At 42.8% G+C, this 15,937-nt stretch overlaps 1 protein-coding gene across 1 annotated transcript in view; it reads right to left on the bottom strand.

Annotated features, from left to right (window-relative positions):
• LOC124804847 (tetratricopeptide repeat protein 5-like) overlaps window positions 1-15,937 on the bottom strand; it is a 140,745-nt gene that overhangs the window by 108,682 nt on the left and 16,126 nt on the right. Inside the window, exon 2 of the mRNA XM_047265198.1 lies at window positions 4,370-4,502. Coding sequence (XP_047121154.1) covers window positions 4,370-4,502 — 133 coding nt within the window. The remainder of the gene's footprint in view (window positions 1-4,369; window positions 4,503-15,937) is intronic.

Below are 15,937 nucleotides of genomic sequence, written 5' to 3'. Positions count from 1 at the left end.
AAAATATTGTTACTTTATATTATACTCATAACACCAAAGGCTAAAAGGTTTAACTACATGATTGTTGGTGGGTTTGGATTGGGTTATTTGGGGGAAGAGACCAAACTGTGAGGTCATTGGTCTCATCGGATTAGGGAAGGATGGGGAAGGAAGTCGGCCGTGCCCTTTCGAAGGAACCATCCCGGCATTTGCCTGAAGCAATTTAGAGAAATCACAGAAAACCTAAATCAGGATACCAGATGTGGGATTGAACCGTCGTCCTCCCAAATGCAAGTCCAGTGTGCTAACCACTGCGTCACCTCGCTTGGTTGTACATGATTGTTGGCACGCACATAACCATATAATAAGAATTTGGGGAACATCAGAGAAATCTTCGAACCACGTGTGGAATTGCTGATATGTGTGGTATGTGCACTTGTTGTTACATTTCTGGAGCTGTTCACTATGAAGCTTCCATTTAATGTCACAGCTGCTTGGTACACCACATTACAGTCTCAAACTGAACAAGGCTTTTTGTTAGGTGAGACTGAAGGAACTTAGTTCTCAACCTATGCAACTGTTCCCTAGAGTCAGGCATCTTTCCAGATCAACTAAAAACATCAAAAGTCATCCCTATTTTCAAAGGTGGTGACAAAGATGAAGTAATAAACTATCGTCCCATTACATTAACATCCTGTTTCTCAAAAGTAATAGAAAAAATTATGTGTAGTGAGTTGTTAAAGTTTATAAACAAAAATAGTGTGCTATCTAATACTCAACATGGCTTTAGAAGCAAAAAATCAACGGAGACAGCAATCTATGTATGCATATCTACTGTATTAAAAACAATAGATGAAAAACGACAAACAACAGGTATATTTTTGGACCTAACCAAAGCCTTTGATATGGTAAACCACAAAACCCTATTGAAGAAGCTAGAGCACTATGGAATTAGGGGGTTGGCAAATGATTGGATTCGTTCATTTCTCAGTGACCGTAAACAAAAAGTATCCATCAGATATATAGATGATAAAACACGAATAATCACAGAATATGTATCATCAGAAAGCCCAATCACTTACGGGGTACCGCAAGGGTCGATAATGGGACCCCTACTTTTCTTGTTATATATCAATGATTTGAATATAATAGAGGGAAACATTCCACGTGGGAAAAATATATCTACAAACAAAGATGATGTGACTTACCAAACGAAAGCGCTGGCACGTCGATAGACACACAAACAAACAAACAAACACAAATACACACAAAATCCTAGCTTTCGCAACCAACGGTTGCTTCGTCAGGAAACAGGGAAGGAGAGGGAAAGACGAAAGGATGTGGGTTTTAAGGGAGAGGGTAAGGAGTCATTCCAATCCCGGGAGCGGAAAGACTTACCTTAGGGGGAAAAAAGGACGGGTATACACTCGCGCCCCCCCCCCCCCACCCACACACACACACACACACACACACACACACACACACACACACACACAAAAAAAAAAAGCAGACATATTCAAAGAAAGAGTTTGGGCAGAGATGTCAGTCGAGGCGGAAGTGCAGAGGCAAAGATGTTGTTGAATGACAGGTGAGGTATGAGTGGCGGCAACTTGAAATTAGCGGAGATTGAGGCCTGGTGGATAACGGGAAGAGAGGATATATTGAAGAGCAAGTTCCCATCTCCAGAGTTCGGATAGATTGGTGTTAATGGGAAGTATCCAGATAAGCCGGACGGTGTAACACTGTGCCAAGATGTGCTGGCTGTGCACCAAGGCATGTTTAGCCACAGGGTGATCCTCATTACCAACAAACGCTGTCTGCCTGTGTCCATTCATGCGAATGGACAGTTTGTTGCTGGTCATTCCCACATAGAATGCGTCACAGTGTAGGCAGGTCAGTTGGTAAATCATGTGGGTGCTTTCACACATGGCTCTGCCTTTGATCGTGTACACCTTCCGGGTTACATGACTGGAGTAGATGGTGGTGGAAGGGTGCATGGGACAGGTTTTACACCGGGGCGGTTACAAGGGTAGGAGCCAGAGGGTAGGGAAGTCTTTCCGCTCCCGGGATTGGAATGACTCCTTACCCTCTCCCTTAAAACCCACATCCTTTCGTCTTTCCCTCTCCTTGCCTCTTTCCTGACGAAGCAACCGTTGGTTGCAAAAGCTAGAATTTTGTGTGTATATTTGTGTTTATTTGTGTGTCTATCGACGTGCCAGCACTTTCGTTTGGTAATTCACATCATCTTCGTTTTTAGATATATCAATGATTTGGATATACATATTGATTCCCACAAAGTAATACTGTTTGCTGACGGCACAATGATACTGGTAAAAGCAGCAAAAAATGAAGATATACAAGAAGAAGTAAACACAGTTACAAAACATCTAAGTAATTGGACAGCAGAAAATCAGTTGATAATAAACTATAACAAAACAGTAGCCTTAAATTTCCATAACCACCAAAACACCACATTGATATATCCAGAAACAAAAATCAATCAACACCCTATTGCAAATGATGAGGCCACAAAATTTCTCGGCATCTCGATACAAAGAGACTTAAAATGGGGCAAACACATAGAACAAATTAATGCCAAGCTGAGCATGGGCTGTTATCTACTTAGGGTTCTCAAACGATGCATAAATGAACAGGCACTATTGCGTGCCTATTATGCGTACTTCAATGCCCATCTCAAGCATGGACTCATATTCTGGGGAAATTCCCCAGCAGCTCAAGGGATTTTCAGAATACAAAAAAGAGCCATTAGGATTATGACAGGGAGTGGTGCTCGACAGTCCTGCAAACCAACATTTAAAGCACTCAATATACTACCTCTACTGTGTATGTTTATTGTCGACACACTAATGTACGTAAAAAAGTATATGATTGGAAATGATGATAATACTTTAAAAAACAAAGATATACATGATTATAATACTCAGATAAAATATAACTTGCATGTACCCCCAGCCAGTACCAGTCTGTATCAGAAAGGTACATGCTATCTGGGTATTAAACACTATAATAGACTATCAAATAGTATAAAATGCTTACAAAATATTAGTGCTTTTGAAAGATCTGTCAGAGAATATCTACAGTACCACTGTTTCTACTCAATAATGGAATACTTGGACCAGAATAACTGTTAAGAACTAAAGCTACTGAAATTTGTAACATTGTATCATTGTAAGAACTACAACTATTGAAATTGGTAACATGTTGAAAAATGATTATTTAAATATGTATCATTTTGAACTTAGTAATACCCTAAGTCCAATATCATTCTGTACACTGTACTACATATGATCAAAGGACTCAATAAATAAAAAGTAAACTTTTCCTTTCTCTTGTATCATTTTTATATAAATTTTGTTACTCTTTGGGGCAGTTTTTCTGAAGACTTTGGAATGTAACCTGCAGGAAAAAAAGCTTCAGAAATACAAGTGTCACATAACTGTGGGGTGCCAACAGCTGGGTTTCAAAATAAAGCATTTTCAGTAGCTGCGTAAATTTTTTACATTACCCCCTACCTTCAACTAAGTGATACATTACTTCACTACTAATTATTTACCGATGATCCTTTTTTGGTAAACCTGATATTATATTTAACAGTTGTTGAATGGAGGACCTAACAGCCACATATGGTGCCAATCATTGTCATATTTATATACTAGTTACTATTTGTGCCAATGCACAATACTATTTTTTTTTTTATTTTACTTAGAAATTTTGTCTAGGGAATCTTCAATGAGATCATCTCCCATACTTACCAACAATGAAGAACAACTATTGGTGGGAAGGATAACAAAGCAATAAGTGATGATGATGATGATGATGATGATGAGGCTGCTCCCATCCATTGCCAGACAGAAATAAATGAAAGCCTTCAGGTGAAGTGAACAAATGTGGACTCAGGTATTCTTGCAAATCCAACATGGATGAGAAACTGCAAATGCATGGTTCTCCACACAAATAAATTCTAGAATAGCCAAGTGCACCAAAAAGAAAATTTAAGAGAAACAAGGATTCAATATCTTTGCTCTGTCAAGCAAACTGAAAAGCATATTTTGAGAAAAAGAAAAAATAAGAAAAAGGCATAAAAACTCAATGAAAAAGGAGAAACAAGAGAGAGAGCACAGACAAAGAAAAATTATCCTAAATTGGAAAGGAAAAAATGAAAATATAAACATGAAGTGGAGTCAAACTGCTCTATAGGTGTCTATAGTTCCTGTTTTTAATCAATACTGTCCTTAGTTTTTGCTATTTTTTGTGTTCAGTATTGCAGAGTATAGTCATCAGTAACCACCTGTCTATGTCTTTTAGCTGGTTCTGCTGATGCAATAATAAATGAGTGAATGTTAATAGATGAGATATTTCTTAAACATACCTTTCAGCCTTTCAAGTATATTTACTGTTTCTTTCATTTTGTCAGTTACATCTTTATTCTTCCGTGATGCATCATCTATAGAATGGTTCTCAAAATAATGGTCTCTGAATGTAAAGAGTTGTTTCACTTTGTCCTTTAAAAAAAGAAAAGACATGTAAATGAAAGTTTAAATCTAAAAATTAACAGTAAAAAATAACTAATTGATACACAATATTAATTCTCACAAAATGGGAGTTAGACAGTATAATCTGCAAGTTGAAGATAAAATACATCAACCTATAAAATGATGGAAGGGAGAAAGAGATAGGAGTAAAAGAAGGGGAAGGGGACTTAAGCGAGTAAAATGCCAGTGGCTTTGCCATGTTGGTAACGCCAGTTCCTGCCCAGCCACCGAAGGTAATCAACTTTGGGTGTGGCTAGTATTTGCATGGGTGACCATTCTGGGGAAAACTGAGTGCCAATGGTTTTAAGGACACACAAGTCACCAAAGTGGCACCCAATGAAAGATATCCACCAGGCCGTGGTGCGACGTGACATTTTTTACAGCGTACAGTGTTGCATGTAGAGGGAAACCACTAGATTTGCTATATCTTACATTCCATTGATTTTAAAACAATAACACATGTAGAACTCAGGCATATAAGGTAATAAGAACAATACAGTTTCAGGCACGTAAAAAAGGAAAAGAAGCTGCTACAGAGACTGTATGAAAAATTTTCTACTGTTCTGAAATTTTCAAATTACCTGTACATTATCTGATTTAAGGATCAAGTACTGGTATGCTTGAAATCATCAACCAATAACTACAATTACTAAGCACAATAGTATGCCGGTTAACACCTTTCCTTCAGTGATTGACTCAGTGTGTAGGAAGAAATATTATTTTTAAAAAATTTACTTCACAAATAAGGGTAAAAATAAGATATATAAACATCTTATTTTTATATCTAGTAGCTTCCTTTTCACAGAAAATCAGTAGAAGCATTGCAATTACCAAGATCATGATTTTGTTTGTGTCAAAATACTTTTCATCTGAAAGTAATCTTAAAAATTTATTTACAATGTTATGAAAAGGATAGAATGCTACTCACAGTAAAGACGACATGTTGAGTTGCAGATAAGCACAACAACAAAACTATTACACATTTAGCTTTCAGCGAAATCCTTCTTCAGAAAAGGAACACACACATTCACACAAGAAAGCACACTTCACACACACATGACAGCCATCTCCACCTGCTCCAGGCAGAAGAAGGCTTTGGCTGAAAGCTAAATGTATAACAGCCTTTTTGTTCTGCCTGTCTGCAACTCAGCACATCTTTAGGGTGAGTAGCAATCTATCCTTTTCATAATACTGTTGATATTCCTACCTCGACTTTCCATTGTCAAAAATTTGTTTGTTCTCCAACTTCTTATTTACACACTTGTTTCATTTGGTAGACTACAAACAGTTTTAAATACATAGTTAAACACCTTCAGAATGGCCTCTTCACTTGCTGCTACAACAACATTTACTACATACACTTACACACCAGGAAATGTCACAATTAATAAGATGTTCTGGGCTATTATGTCGTGGTCAAATGATTTTCACAGTAAACCCAAAGCTTCATCCCCATCTGTGGAGGACAGTTTCAAGAGGCATTGTAGTTTCTTTTAATATCTGATTCACACCCTGACTCGCTACTGACTGCAACAAAATTCCGTTTCTGGGTGCCTTTGCACAGTGGCGTGACATCACATATTTTGAATATCCACACGCAACTGGCCACTGTTGACTGTCATCGTTGGCTGTTGCTATCACCCCATGGTTGAAGACTGGTACACAACTTCTACATCACCGGAATCCAGACGTCATACAGTATCATGCTATCCTCCTTACTACAGAAATTCCTGGAGTGCTTCACAATCTCTTTGTCCTCTCTGTATAGCCATTCACTGTAGCTGGTTGTAGCTTCCAGTACTTGAGTCCCATCAAAATGACTGTGGTGGTCTCCTGGCTGTAAAGCATGATCCACAACAGCTGATCTGTCAGTCTCCCCTCTTCTGCAATTGCCCTTGTGCTCTTCTAGTCATTTTTTGACCGTTCTTCTTTTAGTACCCATGTACATCTTCCAACAACTACATGGAAACCTATAAACTTCTGATTATTCCAGGAGCTAGTGAGCTTCCTTTGCCAATTTTAAGTGATATTTTATCTTCTGGGTGGGTTTGTAGATTAACACAATGTTCTACTTTTTCAAGATTTTTACTGTGCAGTCACTAACATCCTTAATGAAAAGGCAGGAAAACTTTCACTTTCAGAGGCGCTTGTGCATCACTATGATTTCTGCACGGTGGTCTTAATGCTCCTTTCACCTCAGCAGACGAATAACCGTTCTTGAGCAATCGATTTGTGAGATGTTTTAATTCTGCATCAAGCAGCTCTGGTTCGCAAATGTTCCTTGCTCTAACCAACGTTTTCTTAATACCTTGCTTTTGCTGTGGGTGGAGGTTTGAATCCCAGTGTATTTAACGGTCTGTGTAAGTGAGTTTTTGGTAGACCGTGTGGCCTAAGCTACCATCTTCTTTCTTGAAAACTAGCACATCAAGAAAATTTAATCGTCCAGCTGCTTCCTCCCCCATGATAAAGTGAATCTGCATTGATCCCACTGAGATGTTTGTGAAAACAGCTTAGTTCCTCTCTGCCATGCCTCCACAAAACAAATGTATCATCCCTGTACCGGAACAAAATATCTTGTTTCTTGTTGGCAGTTTCCAATGCCAGCTTCTCAAATTTTTCCGTAAAGAAATTCACTATGATCAGGCTTAAGTGGCTCCCCATAGCCACGCCATCTGTCTGCTCACAGAACTCATTGTTCCACTTGTAATACGAGGTTGTGAAGCAATATTTAAACGGTTTAGGAATATTGGGAGGAAAAATCCGATTTAGCTGTTGCAACATTATGGGTCCTAGAGGAACATGTTCTTTGTGCACCTTCAGCAACCCATAAAGTCTTGGTGGTAGTGCAAGTGAACCGAACAGACTTTTCTTAACACTCTGTCCAATAGGGGAATTTTTTTATCAACCACATAACAGTTCTAAGAACTTTGTCAATAGGGTCTTTCCTCACTTTCCTATATGTTTGTGGATCTTACTATGATAGTTGGTCACATTCAAAACAACCATCTCATCTTCCTTGCTAGCAGAGAAAATAATACTATTGTCCTCATTCAGATGCTTTATGGCATTCCTCACAACCACAGTCAAATCACTTTTTGGAGACTTTGTATGAGCCAATACTCTTAGGCTTCTACACAGATTCCTTTAGTTGTAACCATGTCCACAAACTATGAAATGCCTGCTTCTACACTGGCTATTATTTCTTCTGTGGGCATAACTCATGGACTAATGGCAAAATTTCCACCCCTGGAAAAACAGATCACTCAGCATCAGATACTGAATATTTATAACTGTGTGTGAAGCATCTAAATGTCAGATTGTTAGCTTAGGCTACAAATTATCAAATATCTTCTTCTATGTACTAGACTTTGTCAACATATGCTTCATAACAGTATCGTGCAACCGTCTGTTAATTCATTCCCAGTCACCAATACACAGTTTATCACTGATAGCAATATGAAGAGACGTTACAGTGTGTGCTTATCAGATCTCAGCAGCTCTGTTGAATCTGCTCTCATAGTAAGGCCTCTTCCATCCGTTTGACAATCCACTTTGCCCTATTCGAACTGCATAATCACTTAATCCTCAATTTATCTGGACATTCACTATCTGATTTTGAGAGCTCTGCACTTACCAGGGGTTGAAATTTTGCCACTAGCCCACGAGTTGGGTCATAGTGAGGACACGATTACAGCTGAAGAAATTCATATAGACGCTGTTAGTATATTGGCTTGTACAAAGCCTCCAAAAAGTAATTTAATTGTGAGTGAGAGGAATGTCATAAAATGCTGGAATGTGGACAATAGTATTATAATTCTTCCCACTGCCAGGGAAAAGTGACTGTTGTTTAAATTGAGCAACTGACATAGTAAGATTCATTAATCTGCATGCAGGAAACTAAGTAAAGACCCCAATGACAAAGTTCTTTGAACTGTTACACAGTTGATAAAAAGTCATGTATAGAACAGTGTTCAGAAAAGTCTGTTCAATTCAAGTGTACTACCACCAAGGCTTTATGGGTTGCCACATCTACACAAATAACATGTTTCTCTAATACCTACAGTGAGTGCTGTTTTACTCAGCTATTCGAGTGCCAGTTCTTGACAACATTATTATGACCATATCTAGGCTGATGACACTCACATATCAAGAATTCGGCACATCTGATCAGCAAATTAAATAGCATAGTGGTTCAGCCGAGGACATGTTAGATAGTATTGATGTAGTATCCCTATTTACTGTGGTTCCACTCAATGAGGCATTGCAACAGCTGAATTGAATTTTTCCTCACAATATTGGTGAACTGTGTAATATTGTCTCACAACAACGTATTTCAAATGGAGCAATGAGTTCTATGAACAGACAGATGGCGTGGCTATGGGAAGCCCCTTAAGCCCAATCACATTGAATTATGGAAAAATTTGAGACTGGTATTGGAAACTGCCAACAAGAAACAAGATATTTTGTACCAGTACATGGCTGATACATTTGTTTTGTAGGAGCATGGCAGAGATGAACTAAGCTGTTTTCACAAACATCTCAGTGGTATCAATGCAAAGATTCAGTTTACCATGGGAGAGGAAGCAGGTGGAAAATTAAATTTTCTTCTTGTGCTAGTTTTCAAGAAAGAAGATGGCCACACTGTTTACTGTAAACCCACTTAAACAGACCATTACATACACTAGGATTCGAACCACTGCCCATAACAAAAGCAAGGCATTGAAAAAACATTGGTGGTTACAGCAAGGAACAGCTGCGAACCAGAGCTGCTTGATGCAGAATTAAAACATCTCTGCAATGCATTGTTCAGGAGCGGTTATTCATCTCCTGAGGTAAAAAGGAGTGTTAAGACCACACCGAAATCATAGTGATGCACAAGTGCCGGTGAAATCTAAAGTTTTCCTGCCTTTCATTAAGGATATTACTGACCGCACAGAAAAAATCTTGAAAAATGGAACATCACAGTAAGCTACAAACCCACCAGGAAGACACAAGCTCACTTAAAATTAGCCAATGATGTTAGACAACCTCTGGAAGAAGCAGGAATTTATACGTTTCTGCGTAGTTGTGGGAAAGTGTACGAAGACACTGCAAAGAATGGTCAAACACTAACTAGAAGAACACAAGGGTAATTGCAGAAGATGGGAGATTCACAGATCAGCTACTGCGGAACATGCTTTGCAGCCAAGAGACCACCACATACATTCTGATAGGACTCCAGTACTGTGAGCCACAAGCTAATACCATAAAAGGCTATACAGAGGGAGTATAGAATTGTAAAATATCACAGGGTTTCCAACAAGAAGGAGGAGGGCATCAAACTGAATGACATCTGGATTCCAATGCTGTAGAAGACATGTATCAGTCTTCCACCATCTGGTGATAGCAACAGCAGACAACGGCAGTCGACAATGGCCAATTGCCTTTGGGTATTCAAAACATGTGATGTCACACCACTGTGTAGAAACATGGGTAAAAGGAATTTTGCTGCAGTCAGTAGCAAGCCTGGGTGTGAATTGGACACTAAAAGAAGCTACGATGCCCCTCGAAAATGTACTCCACACATGGCAATGAAATGTTGGGTTTAATTGTGAAATCAGTTTCACCATGGCTTAATAGTCTGGAACGTTTTATTAATTGTAACACCCAGTATCTTAGGCAATAGACACTGAAACAACAAAAGAGCATATTTCACTTTCTTCATGCTGTTGTTGTTGTTCACAAGTGTCTAAAGATCACTCATTGACTTCTCACCACCAACCAACATGTAAATGCTGAAGCTTGATTTCATTTGATTTCCTCAAAACAGTAGTATTAAAACTAAAAAGAGTATTCAATAAAAGTATAAAGTGATTGTGAAAAATTAAGCACTGGATTAAATATAATAGAGTGAAAAGTAAGACAATACAAATAAGTGAAATTTATTTCAATCTCTATTACTATATAAAGATAAGACATTGTTCACAAAAAATCTCAAAAAGTTTTTGTCTAATCTGCTTCAAATTTTTACAGAATACACTTTATACAGGGGGAAATGCTACCAAAAACTTTGAAAAGTTCTTGACAAATTTACTTCAAATTTTTACATGATACTCTACTAAACGTGCAAAATCTATATATTACCAAAAAACTGGAAAAAGTTTTTCACTGTTTTACTTCCAATTTTTACACATTACTCCTATAAATATTTGGATGGACATAGGCTATATTCGTATGTACAATATAATGAAAAAGCTAGATTGCTCCCCACAGTAATGATGGCACAATGAGTTGCAGACAAACACAACAAAAAGACTGTAACACATTTAGCTTTTGGCCAAAGCCTTCTTCAGAAAAGGGAACACACACACATTCGTTCACTCAAGCAAGTACACCTCACATCTCCACATGACTGCCATCTCCAGCAGCTCAGATCAAAATGCAACTATCATGCACAACAGAAGCAGCAATCTGGAGAGAATAGGGAAGGGGAAGGGATAGCAGGGAATGGGTGGGGGCAGAGAAGAATGCTGTCTGGCAGAACATGCAGGGACTAGAAGGAGTCGTGATGTGACTGCCATCAGGTGCAGCATAAGGAGGTTGTGGAACAGGGTGGTGGGGGGAGGGGGGGGGGGGGCAGAATGGGGAGTGGAAAAGGAAAGGATTAAGATGGGACCAAGATAGTTTTGGATGGACCATGGTTGGTTTGTGGGACTGAAGGGACCATACTACTAGGGCCATCGGCCCCTTATTCCGAGAACTTGAAATCCCCACAAGGAATAAAAACAAACAATGGAGATGACAAGAGTCAACACTGGACAAGAAAGACACACACAGAGACTAGACAAAAGGAATTAAAATCACACCGAATGTGACAGTGGTTAGCCGACCATTTTGGGGGGGGGGGGGGGGGAAAGAGGAAAGCCAACCATCAAGAGACACACTAAAAACCCCAGTCTAAAATCGTAGGCCAAAGGCCAGACTCAACACAAAGAAAAACGGACAAACACTTAGATCAAGTGATAAAAACCCCCTGCACGAATAAAACTCAAAACTAAATCTGCCACCGCAGCGTCATCTGATAAAAGTGCAGGAACCGTATCAGGCAGTGCGAACGTCTGCCTGAGCGGAGTTAAAAGCGGGCAGTCCAACAAGATGTGGATCACAGTCAAAGCTGACCCGCAGCGACATAAAGGTGGGTCCTCGTGGTGCAATAAATAGCTGTGCGTTATCCAGGTGTGGCCAATGCACAGCCGGCAGAGGAAACTGAGTCATTGCGAGAGACCTACAAGGAGGAGCGCCATGCACCAGTAGCCTCCTTGATGTCCCGAAGTTTGTTGGGTGAAGGCAGGGTGTGCCATTCTTCACCCCACATGCGAAGTACCTTCTGTCGCAGAACTGACCTGAGGTCACTCTCCAAAAGGCCAATCTCCAAGGCTGGTGCACCGACAGTCTGTTTGGCCAGTGTGTCAACACGTTAATTTCCCGGGATGCCTACATGACCCGGGGATCACACAAAGACCACAGAACGGCCGCAACAGGCAAGAGTATGGAGGGACTCCTGGATAGCCATCACCAGACGAGAGCGAGGGAAACACTGGTCAATAGCCCGTAAACCACTCAGGGAGTCACTACAGATAACGAAGGACTCACCTGAGCAGGAGCAGATATACTCTAGGGCACGTGAGATGGCGACCAGCTCAGCACTGCAGCCAGCCGGCGATGAGTGTTGTTGATAATGATCCCCTAGAGTAAGAGCATAACCGACACGACCAGCAACCATCAAACCATCAGTATAGACAACGTCAGAGCCTCGAAACGCGGCACGGATTGAAAGAAAGCAGCGGCGGAGGGCCTCAGGAGGGACTGAGTCCTTCGGGCCCTGTGCCAAATCGAGCTGAAGGTACGGGCGGGGCGCACACCATGGGGGTAAACTCAGAGGGGCTCAGAAAAGAGGTGGAAGACAGAAAACCTCAGGCCCAGAGAGAAGAGCTCTGATGCAAACCGCGATCGTACACTCTGACCAGGGCCGCCGTTCTCGAAGATGGATGACCGACTGAGGGAACAAGAGACGATAATTGGGATGCCTGGGCAAGCTACAAATGTGTGTAGCATAAGCGGCCAGTAATCGTTGGTGCCAGAACCACAATGGAGGGACACCTGCCTCCACGAGTATGCTGTTGACAGGGCTTGTCCAGAAAGCTGCAGTGGCGAGACGGACCCCGCTGTGAAGGATGGGGTCCAGCAACTGCAATGCGGAAAGGGATGCCGAACCGTAAGCCAGGCTCCCATAATCTAGATGGGACTGAATTAACGCCTGGTACAGCCGTAGAAGGGTAGACCGATCGGCACCACAGCTGGTGTGACTCAAGCAACGAAGAGCATTAAGATGCCACCAGCACGTTTGTTTAAGCTGCTGAATATGAGGCAGCCAAGTCAACCGGGTATCGAATACCAATCCCAAAAGCTGGTGCGTCTCCACCACAGCAAGTGGTTCACCGTCAAGATAAAGCCATGGCCCAGGGTGAACAGTGTGTCGCCAGCAGAAATGCATAACACAAGTCTTGGCAGCCAACAACTGGAAGCCATGCACTACAGCTCTAGACTGCGCATTTTGGATAGCACCCTGCAGCTGCCATTCAGCAGCTGCAATGCCAGTGGAGCTATAGTATAGGCAGAAGTCGTCAGCATACAAGGAAGATGAGACAGACGTTCTCACCACCGCAGCGAGCCTTTTAATTGTAATCAAAAAGAAGGAGACACTTAAGACAGATCCCTGTGGTACCCCATTCTCCTGAACTTGGGAGGAACTGTGGGAGGCCGCAACTTGCACATGGAAGGAATGAAGCGACAGAAAATTTTGTATGAAAATCGGGAATGGACCCCGAAGACCCCAACCATGAAGCGTAGAGAGGATGTGATGCCGCCACATCGTATCGTATGCCTTCCGCATGTCAAAACAGATGGCGACCAGGTGCTGACAGCGAGCAAAGGCCATACGGATGGCAGACTCCAGGCACACCAGATTATCAGCGGCTGAACGGCCCTTGCAGAACCCATCCTGAGACGGAGCCAGAAGGTCGCGAGACTCAAGTAGCCAACTCAGCCTCTGGCTCACCATGTGTTCAAACAACTGGCAAAGAACGTTAGTGAGGCTAATGGGGCGGTAACTGTCCACCTCCAGTGGGTTCTTGCCAGGTTTCAACACGGGGATTATGACGCTCTCCCGCCACTGCGACGGGAACTCACCCTCGACCCAGATACGGTCGAAAAGGTCTAGGAGGCATCACTGGCAGTCCACCGAGAGGTGTTTGAGCATCTGACAGTGGATGTGATCTGGCCCGGGAGCTGTATCAGGACAAGCAGCTAGGAGACTTTGGACTTTCCACTCACTGAACGGAGCATTGTACGGGTGGCGCGTGTGAAATGAAAGGCTCTGACGTTACAACCGCCCTTTCAGGGAGAGGAAGGCCAGTGGGTAATTCGCAGAAGTGGAACTCTGAGCAAAATGCTCTGCTAAGCGGTTTGCAATTGTGTCAGAGTCAGTACAGACTGCTCCATTCAGTGAAAGTGCAGGTACACTGACAGGGATCTGATAGCCATAGAGTCAACCAATCTTGGCCCAAACCTGCAATGGAGAGGTACGGAGGCCAATGGTGGAGACATACCTTTCCCAGCACTCCTGCTTGCATAGGTGAATGAGGCAGTGGGCTCGCACACGGAGCCGTTTAAAGGTGATGAGGTGTTCCAATGAGGGATGCCGCTTGTGATGCTGGAGTGCCCGCCTGCAATCTTTAATCACCTCAGCAATCTCGAGCAACCACCTAGGCACAGTCCTCCACCGAGGGAACCCAGAAGAACAGGGAATGGCAGGTGCTGCGGAAGTTACGATGCCGGTGGTGACTGAGTGAACCACCACATCAATGGTGTCATTGGAAAGAGGCTCAATAGTGGCAATGGAGGTGAACAAGTCCCAGTCAGCCTTATTCATAGCCCATCTGCAGGGGTGCCCAGAAGAGTGATGCTGTGGCAGTGACAGAAAGATCGGAAAGTGGTCACTACCGCACAAGTCGTCATGCACACTCCATTGGACAGATGGTAATAGGCTAGGACTGCAGATCGAAAGGTCGATGGCCTAGTATGTGCCATGCACCACACTGAAATGTGTGAAAGCACCATTATTTAAAAGAGAAAGGTCGAACAGTGCCGATAGTTGCTCAACGATGCTGCCTCGGCCTGTTGCCACTGATCCACCTCACAGAGGGTTATGGGCATTGAAGTCACCCAGTAACAGAAAAGGTGGCAGCAATTGGGCTATCAGCGCAGCCAGGTCATGCTGCGAGACATCACCATCCGGTGGAAGATACAGACTGCAAACAGTAACAGCCTGAGGCATCCACACCCGAACAGTGACAGCCTCTAAAGGTGTTTGTAGAGGGACTGACTCGCTGTGAAGGGAGTGAAGGACGTAGATGCAGACACCACCATACCCTCTCATAAGCTACCCGGTTCCTATAATAACCCCAATAGCCACAGAGGGCGGGGGGTTCGCATCACCAGAAACCAAGTTTCCTGAAGAGAAATGCAGAGGATAGCGTGAAGGCTGAGAAGCTGTCGGAGCTCAGCAAGATGGTGGGAAAAACCGCTCCAGTTCCACTGGAAGATGACATTTTCCATGGCCGAGAAAGGCACGAAGGGACCAAGGAGGCAGATTACACTGCTGGGTCACCTGCTGCCGCTGAAAGGGTACCTGTGTGAGTGACATCCATTGTGTCTGAGAGTCCGGCGAGACCTAGGTCCTCAGTGGTCGCCAGAATCTCTACCTCGCCCTCAGACGCAGAGCTTGCAGGTTGTGGTGGGGTGGGTGCCACCGCAAGTTCCTTTGTCTTAGAGGTCTTCTTCTTGGACTTTTCTCACTGCTCCTTGGGTTTCACTGGCTGGGAGCGCTTCACCGATTCAGTCTCCAGGACGGAGGAGGATCGCGAAGCCCTACGACCAGCTGCTTGTGGGCACTTATGCCACTGGCAGGCATCATCCTTCCCACTTGTGGAAACTTGGGAAGGGAGGGTCCCAAGAGACCCCTTGTGAGCAAGAAGAGCCAAAGAAGTTGGACACTTCTCTGGCTTGCCTGAGGTAGGTAGCGCAGGAGCAGCAGGGTGGGTAGTACCCCCCATGGGCAAGGGGGCATGTGGAGTTGTACGGCTCGGTGAGCCAACAGGAATTCGTTGAACTGATGGGTCTATCACGGTTGTCGTAGCGGTGGCATATGAGGAAGTCATTTGCACAGGATGGAGTCGCTCATATTTCCTCTTAGTCTCAGTATAGGCCAGTTGGTCCAGAGTCTTATATTCCATGACTTTCCGCTCTTTCTTTAAGATCCTGCAGTCTGGAGAGCAAGGTGAATGATGCTCTCTGCAGTTGACACA

This window comes from Schistocerca piceifrons, chromosome 7 (assembly GCF_021461385.2).
Source record: "Schistocerca piceifrons isolate TAMUIC-IGC-003096 chromosome 7, iqSchPice1.1, whole genome shotgun sequence".
Classification (NCBI taxonomy): domain Eukaryota; kingdom Metazoa; phylum Arthropoda; class Insecta; order Orthoptera; family Acrididae; genus Schistocerca; species Schistocerca piceifrons.
Note: the sequence above shows the minus strand (reverse complement) of the source record. Positions and strands in the feature narration are given on the sequence as shown.